The sequence below is a fragment of the Callithrix jacchus genome, chromosome 22 (genome assembly GCF_049354715.1).
Source record: "Callithrix jacchus isolate 240 chromosome 22, calJac240_pri, whole genome shotgun sequence".
NCBI lineage: Eukaryota > Metazoa > Chordata > Mammalia > Primates > Cebidae > Callithrix > Callithrix jacchus.
The window spans coordinates 46,388,896-46,407,746 of NC_133523.1; the positions used below are offsets into that span (position 1 = coordinate 46,388,896).

The 18,851-nt window shown below is 47.7% G+C and overlaps 2 protein-coding genes and 1 pseudogene across 2 annotated transcripts in view; 2 read left to right on the plus strand and 1 right to left on the minus strand.

The window, feature by feature from the left end:
* Nucleotides 1-18,851, minus strand: part of LOC128928141 (putative protein ZNF321) — a 94,496-nt gene that overhangs the window by 70,343 nt on the left and 5,302 nt on the right.
* Nucleotides 7,678-8,825, plus strand: LOC100895895 (large ribosomal subunit protein uL11 pseudogene; annotated as a pseudogene).
* Nucleotides 11,235-12,836, plus strand: ERVV-2 (endogenous retrovirus group V member 2, envelope). Its single transcript, NM_001308066.1, has one exon. It carries the CDS (start codon nt 11,235-11,237, stop codon nt 12,834-12,836), a length of 1,602 nt encoding a protein of 533 aa, NP_001294995.1.

Genomic DNA, 18,851 nt, shown 5'->3' on the forward strand with positions numbered 1-18,851 from the left:
CTCACACCTGTAATCCCGCAGCACTTTGGGAAGCCGACGCGGGCGGATTATTTGATGTCGGGAGTTCGAGACCAGCCTGACCAACATGGAGAAACCCTGTCTCTAAAAAAAAGAGCCATAACACCTAGTGGGCCTGTTTGGATTTGGAGACAAGACATTCCTCATTTGGGTGTGTCACTCCAGCCTGCTTAACAAGTGACCCAAAAGGCTGCCAATTTTGTGTGTTCCAGAACAGAAGATGCCACAATAGGTCCAGGCTGCTGTACAAGCCGCTCCGCCTCTTGGACCGCAGGACCCAGCAGAGCCAATGGTACTTGAGGTGTCAATGGCAGAGAGGGATGCTGTTGGGACCCCTTGTCAGGCCCCCGTAGGTGAATCACAGTGGAGGCCTCTAGGATTTTGGAGCAAGGCCCTGCCATCTTCTGCAGATAACTCCTCACCTTTTGAAAGACAGCTCTCAGTTACTGGGCCTTGGTAGAAACTGAACATCTGACTACGGGTCACCAAGTTACCATGGGACCTGAACTGCCTGTCATGACCGGAGTGTTTTCTGACTCACAGAGCCATAAAGCTGTGCACGCACAGCCGCATCCCATCGTCAAATGGGAATGGAATATACTTGATGGGCTAAGCAGTTCCTGAAGGCATAAGTTACGTGAGGAAGTGGCTCAAATGCCCCCAGTCCCTACTCCCACCGCCCTGTCTTCTCCCTCTCAGCCTGCACCAATGGACTCATGGGGAATTCCCTACGATCAGTTAACAGAGCAAAAGACTAAGGCCCAAATTACAGATGATTCTGCATGATACGCAGGTACCACCTGAAAGTGGACAGCTGCACCGCTTTGTAGAACATCCCTGAAATGCGGTGAAGGGAACTCTTCCCAGTGGGCAGAACTCTGGGCAGCGCACCTGGCTGTGCACTTCGGCTGGAAGAAGAAATGGCCAGATGTGCGACTCTATACTGATTCATGGGCTGTCGCTAATGGTTTGGCTGGATGGTCCCTGGAAGGAGCATGATTGAAAAACTGATGACAGAAACATCTGGGGAAGAGGTATGTGGACGGACCTAAGTGGTCAAAAACAGTGAGGATATTTGAGTCCCACATGAATGCTCACCAAAGGGTGAGCTCGGCAGAGGAGGATTTTCTTATTTATTTATTTATTATTTTTTTGACCTGGAGTCTTGCTCTGTTGCCCAGGGTGGAGGGCAGTGGTGAGATCTCAGCTCACTGCAACCTCCACTTCCAGGTTTCAAGCAATTTCCCCGCCTCAGCCTCCTGAGTAGCTGGGATTACAGGTGCTCATCACCACGCCTGGGTACTTTTTTGTACTTTAGTAGAGACGGGGTTTCGCCGTGTTGCTGGGCTGGACTCTTCAGAAGTTCATGTCACCGGGTCATGCACAGTGGAATCTAAGTGAGAAGAGAGGGACCAGAGGACGGCACGGGTGACTGTGAGCAAGCACGTCAGGCAGGATGCTTCAAAGATTAGCAATTCCAAAGAGTCACAGTTTGTTACAGTAGGTAGTTCTGTGGAATGAGCAGGGCAGAGCAGGAGAGGGCTCCCCTCCCCATACACACACCAGGAATGTCAGCCAACCATCAGGTGATGGTCAGACGGTTGGTTTGTTTTTTTTTTTTTAAGACATAGTCTCACTCTGTCGCCAGGCTGGAGTGCAGTGGTACCATCTCAGCTCACTGCAACCTCCGCCTCCCAGGTTCAAGCAATTCTCCTCCCTCAGCCTCCTGAGTAGCTGGGATTACAGGTGCATGTCACCACACCCAGCTAATTTTTTGTATTTTTAGTAGAGATCGGGTTTCACCATATCGGCCATGATGGTCTTGATCTTTTGATCTCATGATTCTCCCACCTCAGCTTCCCAAAGTACAGGGATTACAGGTGTGAGCCATGGCGCCCAGCCTTAACACCCTCTTTTTTGTGTCTCACCCATATAGGCAAGGCCTCTGGAAAGATGGTCCTCTGCTATTCACTACATCAGAGGAAATGCAGAAACAACAGGTTCCCAAAGGAAAACCACAAAGTGAGTTTCGGACCCCTTTCTTCAGAACCTGCTCTCCTCCTGGAGAGTCACACACCCATGCTGAAGCTGGCAGGGGGTGGGGGAGCTGGGTTGGACTGAGCTTCCTTTCAGGGAACGGACCTCCACCTGATCAAACGCCATGCAAAGCACAACCCCTCACGTCTCTGTGGATCACAAGCTGATCTCATCCTTCAGAAACAAGGGGCAGAGTCTTGGTGCTCAATTCTGAACACAAAGGGCTGGGTGCAGTGGCTCACACCTGTAGTCCTAGCACTTTAGGAGGCCAAGGTGGGAGGATCGCTTGAGCTCAGGGGTTCAAGACGAGCCTGGGCAACATAGTGAGACCTTATCTTAGTAAGATGAAAAGAATCACCTTTAAGTATTATCATATTAAGGACAGGCCTGAATCTAGTGAATGAAAATCTCAGGTAAGGGGGCACAAGAAGAGTATCTATAAAATGCCTCGGCACTCTAATGTGAAGCCAGGGTTGAGCTGTATTCAGAGGGGGCAAGCCCAGTGACAGAGCAGGAGTATCGCCATCTTGGAGAAGCACCGTCCTTTTAAGTTCACCTTGACTAAAAACTGCCTAACTCCAAAGGGCATCAGCCTATTGGCTAAGGTCAGCATGACCACAAACCACAAATGACATCTCCAACCAGAGACATTCCAAACCCCTCCCTTACCAGAGACATGCCAGCCGGGAAATAACCACACCCCAACCCCAGGCGTAAAGAAGCCCCAAGATAACTACCCCCTCTGCCCAAAGACATTCCAACCCCACCATAAACTCCCTCACACAGAAACAGTCCAAGCTTGTGATAAGCCCCCTCACCCTAAAACCAATATATACTCTTAGTCTGTAAGAGAAAATGCTCCTGACCGAAATCAACCAGAAGACCCTCTCAAGTTTATTTCTCTAAAATAATCCTGTGTTCGATTGTTAAGCCATGTTTCGTGTTTCTTTCCTTTTTCCTTAACTCTTACACCCAGCACAACCCCAGTCTTCTGGCTCTGCTCTCTCCTTGGGTCTCTGTCCAAGTTCCAGAGAGTGCACAGAAAGGAACAGAAAGAAACATCCACAGCACCCAATACAAACCAGAGGTGGAGGTGAGGGCGTGGCGGGAGTGTTTTATTGGGGTAGGGTGAGAGTTCACAGAAATCCCCTCTAAGAAGGTGGTATCAAACTGGGCTCAGTGGCTCATGCCTGTAATCCCAGCACTTTGGGGGACAAATGCGAGTGGATCACAAGGCCAGGAGAGACCAGCCTGACCAATGTGGCAAAACCCCATCTCTATAAAAATACAAAAATTAGCTAGGTGTGGTTGTGCACACCTGTAATCCCAGCTACTCAGGAGGGGGAAGGAGGAGAATCATTTGAATCCAGGAGGCAGAGGTTGCAGCCAAGATTGCACCACTGCACTCCAGCCTGGGCACAAGAGTGAGACTTCATCTCAAAAAAAAAGAAAAAAACAGTCCAGGCATGGTGGCTCACACCTGTAATCCAGGACTTTGGGAGGCCAAGGCGGGCAGATCACGAGAGCAGGAGTTTGAGATCAGCCTGACCAACATGGTAAAACCCCATCTCTACATAAGAAAAATTTTTTTTTGAGGCAGAGTTTCGCTGTTGTTACCCAGGCTGGAGTGCAATGGCGTGATCTCGGCTCACTGCAACCTCCGCCTCCTGGGTTCAGGCAAGTCTCCTGCTTCAGCCTCCTGAGTAGCTGGGACTACAGGCGCACGCCACCATGCCCAGCTAATTTTTTGTATTTTTAGTAGAGACAGGGTTTCACCTTGTTGACCAGGATGGTCTCGATCTCTTGACCCTGTGATCCACCCACCTCGGCCTCCCAAAGTGCTGGGATTACAGGCGTGAGCCACCGTGCCTGGCCTTAAAATTTTTTCATAATAAATTTTTATAATTAAAAAAAAGAAAGTGATATTAGCAGAAAGACCTAAGGAAGGGTTTTCTCCCCTGCAGCTGAGGGGCCAGGGAGTCCTAGGCAGGAGGAGAGCCCATATGAAGGTCCTGAGGCAGGAGCAACCTGGGGAAGGGAGCGAGTTCCAGGCAGCTGAGGGGCCAGACTAGGGCAGCCCCGGTAGGCAGGGCAACCTCAGCCCCAGAAAAAGGAAAGAGGCCTGTATGGCGGGAGGAGGGGGAGCAAGGAGGACAAGGGCAGGAGGTGATGTCAGAGAGGTCCTGAGGGAACAGATAAACGTATCAATGAGGCCGGGCGCGGTGGCTCATGGGTAATCCCAGCACTTTGGGAGGCTGAGGTGGGTGATCACCTGAGGTCTGGAGTTTGAGACCAGCCTGGCCAACGTGGTGAAACCCCATCTCTACTAAAAATACAAAAAATTAGCTGGGCATGGTGGCAGGGGCCTGTAATCCCAGCTAGTCCGGAGGCTGAGGCAGGGGAATCACTTGAACCCCGGGGGGCAGAGGTTGCAGTGGGCTGAGATTGCGCCATTGCACTCCAGCCTGGGCAACAAGCGCCAAACTCCATCTCAAAACAAACAAAAAATGTAGCAATGAGGTCTTCCAACAATCGTCTCCCACAACTCGAAGAACATGGAAATGGTTGATTTCATCACCTCTTGTAAGTAAAAGTAAATTTTTTCTTTCTCTTATAAATTAACAAATGTACAAATGATGTATTTTTCTTTTTTACCTTGTGCCATTAAGTTACACAACTTCGGCTCCTAGGTCTAGCAAGGACATCAAGCCCTGCTAAATCTTTCTCGTTTCTTGTTTGTTTGTTTTGGATGCAGTCTCACTCTGTCACCCAAGCTGGAATGTCGTGGTGTAATCTCAACTCACTGCAACCCCCACCTCCTGAGTTCCACTGATTCTTCTGCCTCAGCCTCCCAAGTATTGGGACTGCAAGCAAGCACCACCACAACTAGCTAATTGTATTTTTTTATTAGAGAGAGAGAATCTTAAGATTAAGTATATGGTTATTTTACTAAATAACTCAAGATTTAGCTATTTTCATTAAACCAATATTAATTTTATTTATCAAATATTACAAAAAGATCATTCTGTTTGAGGCTGGGTTTATAGATTTTTTTTTTTTTTTTTTTAGGCAAAGTTTCACTCTTGTTACCCAGGCTGGAGTGCAATGGCGCGATCTCAGCTCACTGCAACCTCCACCTCCTGGGTTCAAGCAATTCTCCTGCCTCAGCCTCCAGGGTATCTGGGATTACAGGCACGCGCCACCATGCCCAGCTAATTTTTGTATTTTTAGTAGATGGTGTTTCATGTTGGTCAGGATGCTCTCGAACACTCGACCTCAGGTGATCTGCCCACCTCAGCCTCCCAAAGTGCTGGGATTACAGGCATGAGCCACCATGCCTGGCCCAGGTTTATAGTTTTGTAACTCATGCCAAATTTTGACACCTTATCATTTGGCAAGAATAAGTATGAAGTTGCCTGATCAATAAATGCAAATGAAAATGTATCCTGGCAGTTCTTAAGACATTTCTAATATTATTTTACCAATAATTTCAATGCTAACTTTTTTTTTTTCTGAAATGGAGTTTCACTCTTTTTGCCCAGGCTAGAGTTCAATGGCTCGATCTCAGCTCACTGTAACCTCTGCCTCCCGGGTTCAAGCAATTCTCTTGCCTCAGCCTTCCAAATAGCTGGGACTACAGGTGTGTGCCACCACACCTGGCTAATTTTGTATTTTTAGTAGAGGCAGGGTTTCTCCATGTTGATCAGGCTGGTCTTAAACTCCTGACCTCAGGTGACCGCCTGCCTCATCCTCCCAAAGTGCTGGGATGACAGGTGTGAGCCACCACGCTTGGCAATGCTAACCTATTAAAGATTTTGTGCAAGTTATGTGAACTTGAAAATCATTTGGGCTCATTATTTAATTTATGAGTACTCTTTAAAATTTAGCCAATTTGGTACCTTGTGGCTAAAAACACAATACAATATGTATACGTACACACAAACACACGTGCAAACTCATACAACCAAACATCCTAAAACTTTTACGTCAGAACTCTAGCCATGAGTTAGCAATACCTCATTGGTTTGCAAAAAACAGTAACAAAAAGAAATGGTTGGGTGCAAACAGTGAATTTGATCTCAGTAGAAAAGTAATTGCAGGCCGGGCGTGGTGGCTCACGCCTGTAATCCCAGCACTTTGGGAGGCCGAGGTGGGTGGATCACGAGGTCAAGAGATCGAGACCATCCTGGTCAACAAGGTGAAACCTCGTCTCTACTAAAAATACAAAAATTAGCTGGGCATGGTGGTGCGCGCCTGTAATCCCAGCTACTCAGGAGGCTGAGGCAGGAGAATTGCCTGAACCCAGGAGGTGGAGGTTGTGGTGAGCCGAGATCGCGCCATTGCACTCCAGCCTGGGTAACAAGAGCGAAACTCCGTCTCAAAAAAAAAAAAAAAAAAAAGAAAGAAAGAAAGAAAAGTAATTACAGACTTAAAACAGGAAGAAAAGAAAGCAGAGAGATAGAGAACTCAGGGAGTCCATAGTTGCTGGGGACCTTCGGGCTCTGAATTTTCACAAAAAGACCATATATGTCATTTTACACAAACAGTTGCAAGCAGAGGTGCCACAAAACCCAGGGAGTGCCTGAATGGGGGTCATTCTCCTTGTTTTTCCTCATTCTTAGATTACTTCTTTCCCACCTTTTTTTTTTTTTTTTTTTTGAGATGGAGTCTCAATCTGTCACCCAGGCTGGAGCGCAGTGGTGCAATCTCAGCTTCCTGCAACCTCGGCCTCCCAGGTTCAAGTGATTCTCCTGCCTCAGCCTCCTGACTAGCTGGGATTACAGGCAGCTGCCATCATGCCCGGCTAATTTTTGCATTTTTAGTAGAGATGGAGTTTTGCCATGTTGGCCAGGCTAGTCTCAAACTCCTGACCTCAGTTTATCCGCCCACCTTTGCCTCCCAAAGTGCTGGGATTACAGGAGGGAGCCACCACGCCCGGCCTCCACCCTTTTTCATGTCTCCTCAGTGTCTCTCTGGAGGTCTCTAGCACTTGTTCTGGGAGGGCTCGAAACACAAAGTGATGCATTTCCTGGATGAGGCTTTTTAAACTAATTTTCTTTGGGATTCCCAGAAGGGCCACTGCACGTCGTAGGGCGTCACACCCCTAGACACTCCCACTCAGCCCCTGTCAGCCTTTTAGCTGGGAAAAGCAAAATGTCCTTTCTCTTTAAAGCTGAGGAAACTCCGTTTCTCATTTATCTATGAAAACAACAGTTCTGGGCCAGGCATGGTGATTCACGCCTGTGATCCCAACACTTTGGGAGGCTGAGGTGGACAGATCACCTGAGGTTGGGAGTTCGAGACCAGCCTGACCAACATGGAGAAACCCCGTCTTTACTAAAAATACAAAATTAGCCAGGCTTGGTGGTGCATGCCTGTAATCCCAGCTACTCGGGAGGCAGGAGAATCACTTGAACCCAGGAGGCAGAGGTTGCGGTGAGCCAAAATCGTGCCACTGCACTCCAGCCTGGGCAACAAGAGTGAAACTCTGTCTCAAAAACAAAATAAAGGCTGGGCGCAGTGGCTCAAGCCTGTAATCCTAGCACTTTGGGAGGCCAAGGTAGGCAGATCACCTGAGGTCAGGAGTTTGAGACCAGCCTGGCCAACATGGTGAAACCCTATCTTACAAAAATAAAATAAAACACCTTTTGGCTTTCAGCTTGGAGGAGGCCAATGTGCAACTTTCTTTTGCCGTCCTGAATCCAGGTTCATCCGACACCAGCCACCTCCACCATGCCACCGAAGTTCGACCCCAAAGAGATGAAAGTCAGATACCTGAGGTGCACTGAGGGTGAAGTCGGTGCCACTTCTGCGCTGGCCCCCAAGATCGGCCCCCTGGGTCTGTCTCCAAAAAAGGTTGGTGATGACGTTGCCAAGGCAACAGATGACTGGAAGGGCCTGAGGATTACAGTGAAACTGACCATTCAGAACAGGCAGGCCCAGATTGAGGTGGTGCCTTCTGCCTCTGCCTGGGTCATCAAAGCCCTCAAGGAACCCACCAGAGACAGAAAGAAATAGAGAAACATTAAACACAGAGGGAGTATCAGTTTTGATGAGATAGTCAACATTGCTCGACAGATGGCACTGATCTTGAGCCAGAGAACTCTCTGGAACCATGAAAGAGATCCTGGGGACTGCCCAGTCTGTGGGCTGTCATGTTGATGGCCGCCACCCTCATGACATCATAGATGACATCAACAGTGGTGCTGTGTAATGCCCAGCTAGGTAAGAAGCACAAAGGAAAATGTTCGATAAGGAATCATTTGACAACTGGAAAAAAAAAATTAAAAACAAAAAACAAAAACCACACTCCTGGGTGGAGATTTGAGATGCTAATGAGACAGGTGATGTGTGCACTAGCGTGGACGGTCACCGCGCATTCCTGCCCAGAGGACTTCCCGGAGGGTGCTCACTAATAACGCCTGTGCACAGCCCCTTCATGAATAATCATATTGGCTTCTCACTAAAAGGCTCAGGCCAGCGTTAGTAAGGACAGACTCCTTCTTTTCAGGAGCCCACCAGGTTCTGCCATTCAGGCTGTCTCTTCTTCCTAAGCTCCTGTCTCTTTAAATAAAGGGCACTTACGCTTAAACTCTTTGAGTGTCTCTTGACTGAATTCAAGACCAAGAACCAGAGGACTTCCACGCCCCTCCTGGTAACATCTGGCGTTTTCGGCTGGTTACCTGGCCTCTGAACTCTTGTCCCAGGTAAGTGGCAAGAAGGTGGTGCCAGATTACCTGGCCGAGGACCTCTGCTGCTTTCTGCTCTGAAGACCCTCCTGCCTGAATGCGGTTCTTGCAGCTTTCAGGAGAGGGGCTTTTCCTCTCACGCCGTGTTTACTAACAAATGCCCAGTACCCATTCCCTTCAGCTGCTGTGACTCTGCTCCCTCTGGCTGACTTCTCAGCTCAGCCTGAGGGGTGACAGGCAGAGGAGGGAGGATTTCGAGTCCACACCAGGAAGATCTGAGACAGGGTGACCCTCCCTGCAGAGGCTTGTGAAGGGTAGGGAATATGCCATCATTGGGCAATGACTCGGAGCTTCCTTATCTTTTTTTTGAGATGGAATTTTGCTTTTGTCCCCCAGGCTGGAGCGCAATGGTGCGATCTTCCCTCACTGCAACCTCCTTCTTCAGTGTTCAAGTGATTCTCTTGCCTCAACCTCCGGTGTAGCTGAGACTACAGGTGCCCGCTGCCATGCGCAGCTAATTTTTGTAATTTTAGTAGAGATGGGGTTTTACCATGTTGGCTAAGCTAATCTCGAACTCCTGACCTCAGGTGATACACCAGCCTCAGCCTCCCAAAGTGCTAAGATTCCAGGTGTGAGCCACTGCTCCTGGCTCTTTATCTTCTAACTAAAACTACGGTGCTGTGTTAAGTCGGGTCTTACACTTGCTGTTCCTGGCAGTTCACTCCCTTGGACACAATATGCCGCCATCGGTGATGACGCTCCCAGGTCACTCTGCTTACTCTTTGCTGTCCCTGTCCTTGCCACTGGGATTTCTTGAATTCTTCCTTCATGTGTAAGCCCCTTGCACGGCCTGCCCTTCCAGTACCTGCTACATTTGCTTCACTGCCAGGTGCTGGAGTCCTCTGCAGGCCCGTGCTAATGTTTATATTTTTTTCCTCAGAAATGAGACTCAGCTTTGTCGTTTCCCTTGCCTCCTTTTTCACTGGAGGGACCAGCACTGGCAGGATGCCTGCTTAAAGAAATCCCTCATTTTGGTGGGGCGCAGTGGCTCACACCTGAAATGCCAGCACACTGGGAGGTTGAGACAGGGGAATCACCTGAGGTCAGGAGTTCAAGACCAGCCTCGCCATCATGGGGTGAAACCCCATCTCTTCTAAAAATATAAAAATTAGCTGGGCGTGGTGGCGTGCACGTGTGATCTCAGCTACGTGGGAGGCTGAGAGAAGAGAATGGCTTAAACCCAGGAGGCAGAGGTTGCAGTGAGCTGAGATCGTGCCTGGATCCATCCTTGGAATCTGGGATAAGGTTGATCCTCAGATTGTAAAACAAAAGAGACTGATTTTCCTTTGCAGTATGGTTTGGTCAAAGTATGAACTAGAAGGGCAGGAACCTGGCCAAAGGTGGGAGCTTAAATATCAATACCATACTCCAGCTTGACCCTTACTGCCAACGCCAACACAAATGCTCAGAGGTCCCTTATATGAAAATCTTCGGGATCTCATAGGAAAACCCTGATTTTTGTAAAGGCTGCAAAACAGGCTCAAAAAATAAAAAATAAATAAAACAAAATGGTGAGGTGCAGTGGCTCACGCCTGTAATCCCAGTACTATGGAAGGGTGGGTCACTTGAGGTCAGGAGTTCGAGAACAGCCTGGCCAACATGGTGAAACCCCATCTCTACTAAAAATACAAAAGTATTAGCCAGGCATGGTGGCAGTCACTGGTAATCCCAGCTACTCGGGAGGCTGAGGCAGGAGAATTGCTTGAATCCAGGAAGCAGAGGTTCGTTGAGTTGAGATTGTACCATTGTACTCCAGCCTGGGCAACAACAGTGATACTCCATCTCAATATATATATATATATATATTTATATGCATTATAGGAGTTTGGACAGGAGGTACTGTTTTTGGGTCAACTACTGTTGACCCTTTCAGTAATCAACATCCCTTATACAAATCAGGGTCAGAAAACCTCATCAAAACCCAGAGAGCTGGGTCACCTGGGTCTCAACTCCCTTCTGGAAAGCCCCCTTTACTGTCTTACTCTCCACTCCAACAGCTGTCAACGTTGCTGGCATCTCTAGTTGGATACATCATTCCCGAGTATAACTTTGGGAAGGTCCCAAAGAACCAACAACAGAATCAGCACCCAAGCATTCTTGTGAGCCGACGGAGGCCTTAAAATTCCTCTTCAAGTGAAAAGATAAGTAAAGCCTTCTCCCTTTCACTGAAAACCGAAGTCAATCTCAGAACTGGGAATCCTGGTTGCGGTGGCATTGGCTATTCCCCTCATTTTGGCCCTAACTTGCATGCCACCTGAAGTCCTGATAACAGCCTGTTTCATCACTAAACGCTCCATCTAACCATTCAGTTATTTTACCTCCTATTTCACCACTTTCCTTCTGCTTTCTTTTCTGTTCATTTTTGCTTTTGGTGCCATGACTCGGAGGCAAACTCCTTTTGCTTTCATGAAGCTTAAGGGAAAATCCGCTATGACAGAGAAATACCTTTTCCTTTATCTTTACCTCCTTCCCATGCCCCTGCTCTCACAAGCCCAATGGAGTGAAAATTTGCTTGTCAATTTCTCCAAAATCATTGCTTCTGGAAACCATCTGACCAACTGCTGGATTTGTCATGACTTCATCACCAGATCCTCGTCTTACCAATATATTTTGTTACGAAACTTTTCTTTAAACCTAACGTTTGGTTCCGGAATCCCTGAAGGCCAGCATAAATCTGTTCCGCTCCAGGTTTCACTTGCTAAGTCCGCGTACCAAGTCCCCTGCCTGGATCTCACTCCACCTTTCAATCAGAGCTATAAAACTTCCGTGTATTTGTTCAACTGCTCTTCTCTAAACCAAACCTGTTGTCCGTGCCCTCGAGGACACTGTGACTGGAACGCCACCTTGGCGGAGGAATTCCCCATTCCCACCATCCAGCCCATGAATTTTTCCTCAACAGGTTGCCACCCTAACTTGACTCACTGGTGCCCAGCTGACAATCACCCAGTGAACAATCCAGAGAAGTCAGCCCGGAATCGGTGTAGAGCTTGGGAAGGAAAAGAGCTAATAACATGGAGGGTTCTGTATTCGCTTCCCAAGGCACACACTGCCCACATCTGGCCAAAAAGTACCGCTCTCCGGGGAGGGCCTCTATCCCCTACATGCAATCAAACAATTCAAACAGGGTGGAAATCGCATTTACACAGGTGGTTCAACACCAGAAGCCCCCGGTGGGCCTGTACCCCTCCTGGCTATGTATTTTTATGTGGACCAAAACAAAATAAGCTGCCCTTCGAGGGAAGTCCTAAGAGAACGTACTCAAACCCCCCTTCGGCAAACCTCTTCACCTGCATCAATAACATCCAGCATGTGGGGGAATGTGCCGTGGGGCTTTTGGGGCCGCGGGGGATAGGGGTAACCATTTATAACACCACCCAACCCAGACAGAAAAGAGCTCTGGGCCTCATATTGGCAGGGATAGGAGCGGCCGTAGGAATGATCGCCCCTTGGGGAGGGTTCGCCTATCACGAAATCACCCTCCGAAATCTCTCCACACAAATAGGCAACCTGGCTAAGAGCACTGGAGACGCCATCTCTAAACTCAAGGCCTCCCTAGATTCTCTGGCAAACGTGGTCATGGACAACAGACTGGCCTTAGATTACCTCTTAGCAGAGCAGGGTGGAGTCTGCGCAGTGATCAATAAATCCTGCTGCACTTATGTCAATAACAGCGGGGCAATAGAGGAGGACATAAAAAAGATCTATGACCACGCCACGTGGCTCCATGACTTTGGAAAAGGGGGTGCTTCAGCAAGGGCCGTCTGGGAGGCTGTGACGTCTGCTCTCCCCTCCCTCAAATGGTTGGTCCCTTTACTGGGACCAGCTACAGTTATCCTCCTCCTTCTCCTCTTTGGCCCTTGTTTCTTTAATTTACTGACTAAGTTTGTCTCTTCTAGGATACAGCAATTTCACACGAAGTCCCCCAAAAAGGAAAGACATCAGCTAACAGTCCTTGGAAGCCCCAGAACCTACATCTCTCCCTTGGATGCCAGTGGGCAAAGATTCCGGGAAACCACGGGGGAGTTTCTTTGAGGAAGAGATGGAGACCCTGACGACTTCTTCGTCCCACGTCAGCAGGAAGTAGTTACAGAAGACCCACGACGTCCTTACACCCAAAGCTTTTCAGGGTCTCCATCTCTTGAGGAGGAAGATATCAGGGCAGGCAGATAGGCAGGCACGAGCAGGCAAGAGAGCCTTTGGGAAAGGAATCTTTAGGAACGGAGCCCACTGATGGCCTTCTTGGTGATGCTGCCCACGGACAGTCAGCAAAAAGAGGACAGTGGCTACACTGGCTACATGTGATTTGTGGCTGGGCTTGTCTGGCCCAGAAGAGGCACTAGGGATGACAGAGGTAGGGGATTCTCCCCACTAATGAGCATTTCTTAGCCTGATAACCCACCCCAGAGTAGCCATTTGCTTTTCTTTTTTTCTTATTTTTTTTGAGACAGGGTCTCGCTCTGTCCCCCAGGCTGGAGTGCAGTGGCATGATCTCGGCTCACTGCAAACTCTAAATCCCAGGTTGAAACGATTCTCCCACTTCAGTCTCCCAAGTAGCTGGGATTACAGGCATGTACCACGACGCCCGGCTAATATTTTATTTCTAGTAGAGATGGAGTTTCACCATGTTGGCCAGGCTGGTCTTGAACTTCTGACGCCAAGTGATCTGCCCACCTTGGCCTCCCAAAGTGCTGGGATTACAGGCATAAGCCGCTGTGCCTGGTCCCCATTTGTTTATTATAGTACTAAAAATCACTCCCCTGGGTGGAGATTCTATTTTTTCTGTTGATTTTCTAAGACGTTATTCCATGTTAGGAGGTTTTAGATGCTGAGACATGCGATGTGTGTATGAGCATGTACACTCACAATGCATGCATGCCCAGAGGACTTCTCAAAACCCTTTTACTCAGAACACTTCTGAATAGCACGTACGTGAATAATCATGTAAAATTCTCATCAAAAGCATCTGCAGCATGAGCAGAAACTTTTTTTTTTTTTTGGACACAGAGTCTCACTCTGTCACCAGGCTGGAGTGCAGTGGCATGATCTTGGCTCACTGCAGCCTCTGCCTCCTGGGTTCAAGCAATTCTCCAGCCTAGGCCTCCCAAGTAGCGGGGACTACAGGCATGTGCCACCATGCCCAGCTCATTTTTGTACTGTTAGTAGAGATGGGGTTTCGCCATGCTGGCTAGCATGGTCTTGATCTCTTGACCTTGTGATCCATCCACCTCAGCCTCCCAAAGTGCTGGGATTACAGGCACGAGCCACCGTGCCGGCCAGAGCAGACACATTCTTTTGAGCAGCCCACCCTGTTGTGTCCTTCTGTGTACTGTTTCTATGACTAAAAGCTCCCATAAAATCTCCTCAGGCACTAGCAGCTGGTTCATTGTTCTGAGCAGCCAGTTGGGTCTCTTCTTCGTGTCCTCTCTTTTTAAATAAAGGTTACTTAACCCTTTAAGTCTTTCTGTATGTCTCCTGATTGAATTCTTTCCTTCAGGAAGACCAAGAGCTGAAGGATTTCCCACCTCTTGTGGTGATCAAAAGTCTATGGAGGATTTTGTGCATCAAAACTAGTAAACACAGGCCGGGCGTGGTGGCTCATGCCTGTAATCCCAGCACTTTGGGAGGCTGAGGTGGGCAGATCACAAGGTCTGGAGTTTAAGACCAGCATGGCCAATATGGTGAAATCCCATTTCTACTAAAAAATACCAAAAAAATTAGCTGGGCATGGTGGAGCATGCCTGTAGTCCCAGCTACTCGGGAGGCTGAGGCAGGAGAATTGCCTGAACCCAGGAGGCGGAGGTTGCGGTGAGCTGAGATCGCGCCATTGCACTCCAGCCTGGGTAACAAGAGCAAAACTCTGTCTCCAAAAAAAAAAAAAAAAGAAAAGAAAGAAAGAAAAGAAGAAGGAAAAGGAAAAAAGCAGGGAGGGTATGGTGGAGAGGAAAGCGCTGGATTTGTTAAAATTAATAGTCGACATGACTATGATCTAGAAATTCTTTTCTTTTTTTTGAGACAGAGTCTCACTCTGTTGCTCAGGCTAAAATGCAGTGGCACAATCTCGACTCACTATAACCTCTGCCTCCTGGGCTCAGGTGATCCACGCACCTCAACGTCCCAAGCAGCTGGGATTACAAGCATGTGCCACCATGCACAGCTAATTTTTATATTTTTAGTATAGATGAGTTTTGCTATGTTGGCCAGGCCGGTCTTGAACTCCTGGCTTCAAATGATCCACCTGCCTCCACTTCCCAAAGTGCTGGGATTACAGCCATGAGCAACCATCCCTGGCCCCTGTCAATTTTTAAATGTTTTTGTAGAGACGAGGTCTCCTTATGTTGCTCAGGTCTTGAATTCCTGGGCTCCAGTGATCCTCTCGCCTTGGCCTACCAAAGTGCTAGGATTATAGGCAGGAGCCATTGCGGCCAGCCTGGAACACTTAACGGAAGCCCGACAGGCAAATGTGACACTTATTCCCCAGTGGCTCTACCCTGGGGACTGATGTGTTATCACTACAAGGACATCCCCAAGTACTGATTTCTCCTGGGGGAAGGAGAGTATGAAAACATCCATCACACATTCTGATCTTTCAAGTTTCTGTCTTGGCTGAACATAAGCACTGAAAGAAACAGCACCAGGTCAGGGAGCCATTGAGAATAAAGGCAATCGGCTTTAGTGTGGTGTGTCATGACTGTAATCCTAGCACTCTGGGAGGCTGGGGTGGGAAGATCACTTGAGCCCAGGAGTTCAAGACCTGCCCGAGGCCGGGTGCAGTGATTCACACCTGTAATCTTAGCACTTTGGGAGGCCGAGGCGGGCAGATCACCTGAGGTCAGGAGTTCAAGACCAGCCCAGCCAACATGGTGAAACCCCGTCTTTAAAAAAAAAAAAAAAAAAGACCTGCCTGAGTAACATAGTGAGACCCCCCCAATCTACACACACACACACACACACACACACACACACACACACACACACAAAGCCAGTCATGGTGGCTCATGCCTGTGGTCCTCGCTACTTGGAAGGCTGAAGTGGGAGGACTGCTTTAGCCCAGGAGGTAGAGGCTGAAGTGAACTATGACTGTGTCACTGCACTCCAGACTGGGTGACAGGGAGACTCTCTCAAAAAGAAAAAAAGAAAGAATAGAGGCAATCAACATAATTCAATGTCTGTGGTAACATGGGCAAGATACTAGGTGCAGATCCAGACCAGAATTTACTATAGCATCACAGAGGCTGCAGAATATCTGGTAGACAACAGGGGTCCTCCCAAGTATAAAGTGGCAGAATCTCTTCAGTTAGATTACAGGCAAAAGCGTAGAGAGGATGCACCCTCAGAAAAGGCTCGAGGGGCCTCCAGAATCTCTAGTCAGGCTGACTAACAAAGACAGACACCAAAAACTGAGTGAAGTCGATGATTTGTGAGATGCTGAAATTCCAACAGATTAACAAGATAGCAAAGAGAAAAAAAAATGACCCACACAAAAGAACAAATTAAGTCACCACAAACTGACATTAAAGAAACAAAGATATATTTATTACTAAACAAACAATTCAAATTAAGAGTCATAAGGTGCTTAACCACAGGAAATCAGGAAAACAAGGTATGAACAAAATGAGATTGGTAACAATGAGAAACCACCAAGAAGAAACACCAATGGAGTCTAGCATCTGTGTGCAGTGGCTCACACCTATAATCTCAGCATTTTGGAAGGCCAAGGTGGGCAGATCACCTGAGGTCAGGAGTTCAACACCAGACTGGTTACCACAGTGAAAGACTGTGCCTACTAAAAATACAAAAAGTAGCCAGGCATGGTGGTGGGCACCTGTAATCGCAGCTACTCGGGAGGTTCAGACGAAGAACTGCTTGAACCTGGGAGGTAGAAGTTGCAGTGATCCAAGATCACGCCACTGCACTGCAGTCTAGGCAACAGAGCGAGACTCCATCTCAAAAAAACAAAAACAAAACAGCTGGGCATGGTGGCACATGCCTGTGGTCCTAGCTGGTAGGGAGGCTGAGTTTGGAGGATCCCTTAAGCTTGGGAGGCGAAGGTTGCTGTGAGCCAAAATCACACCACTGCACTCCAACTTGGGTGACAGAATGAGATCCCATCTCGAAAAAATAAATAAGGCTGGGTGTGGTAGCTCATGCCTGTAATCCAAGCACTTTGGAGGCCAAGATGGGTGGATCACCTGAGGTCAGGAGTTCAAGACCAGCCTGACCAACATGGTGAAACCCTGTCTTAAAAAAAGATGTAAATAAAAAAATTCTAGAGTTGAAAAATATAACTGAATTGAAAAACATACTAGAGAAACTAAAAAACTGACTTGATCAGGTAGAAGAAACATGCAGTATAAAAAAAAAATCCCAGCACTTTGGGAGGCAGGTGGATCATGAGGTCAAGAGATCGAGACCATCCTGGTCAATATGGTGATACCCCATCTCTACTAAAAATACAAAAAAAATTAGCTGGGCATGGTGGCGCGTGCCTGTAATCCCAGCTACACAGGAAGCTGAGGCAGGAGAATTGCCTGAACCCAGGAGGCAGAGGTTGCAGTGAGCCGAGATTGCGCCATTACATTCCAGCCTGAGTAACAAGAGCAAAACTCCATCTCAAAAAAAAAAAAAGAAAGAAAAAAGAAAGGACAGGCACAGTGGCTGAAGCATATAATCTCAGCACTTTGGGAGGCCAAGGCTGGCAGATCGCCTGAGGTCAGGAGTTCAAGACAAGCCTGGCCAACATGGTGAAACCCCATCTCGACTACAAAATTAGCCAGGTGTGGTGGCAGGCACCTGTAATCCCAGCTACTAGGGAGTCCGAGGCAAGAGAATGGCGTGAACCCGGGAGGCAGAGGTTGCAGTGAGCTGAGATCGCACCACTGCACTCCAGCCTGGGAGACAAGGCAAGACTCCAACTCGAAAGAAAAGAAAGGAAGAAAGAAAGAAGGGAGGGAGGGAGGGAGGGAGGGAAGGAAGGAAGGAAGGAAGGAAGGAAAGAAAGAAATATACAACCTATCATGACTGAATAAAAAATAAATGTAAAAAATCTGTACATGCCTAAGATAATAACACTGAAGTAGTAATCAAAATGTCCCAACAAGTAAATTGAAAAAAAAATCCCAACAAAAAAGACCAGGTATAGACACGTAATTTGTAATCATTGCATAATTCTACTGAACATTTTTTTTTTTTAAAGACGGGATTTCACCATGTTGGTCAGGCTGGACTTGAACTCCTGACCTCAGGTGATCCACCCGCCTTGGCCTCCAAAGTGCTTAGATTACAGGCGTGAGCCACCACACCCGGCCTCTACTGAACATTTAATGAAGAATTAACACCAATCCTTCTCAATTCCAAATAACTAAAAACACACAAAAAAATTCCTTCAGCGACACCACCATGACTGGCATACAACACACTCACAAATACATGACAGCAAAACAAAGAGCAATATCCCTGAAAATACTGATGAACATCCTCAACGTAATATTAATATTGGGAAACTAAGTTGTATAGCACATTAATAGGGACCGTGACCAAATGGGACGACAAGGATGGTTTAAGAGAAGAAAGATACCACACTGATAGAGCGAAGGACAAAAATCACATGATCATCTCAACTCCTGCAGAAAAAGTATCTGACAAAATTCAGTCCAGTTCATGATAAAGACAAAAAATCAAAGACAAACTAGGAAGAGAAGAAAGTATGAGAAGCTGAGATTTGGCCATGATTTCTTGGATATAATACCAGAAGCACTGGCAGGAAAGCAAAACCTGGTGAGTGGAACTACATCCAGGTGAAAAGCTCCTGCGCGTCAGGAGAGGTGCCAGCCAGGCTGCGGAAGAGCAGGCTCCTGTTTCCCAACACAGAGACGAAAAGTCTCAAAACTTGCAAGTTAAAATATCACATCAAAACAGTCACGGAAAACTTTTTTAAAAATCTCATAATAAAGACCAGGCATGATGGCTTCACGCCTGTAATTCCAGCTCTTTGGTAGGTGAGGGGTTCAAGACCGGCCTGGCCGATATGGTGCAACCCAGTCTCTACTA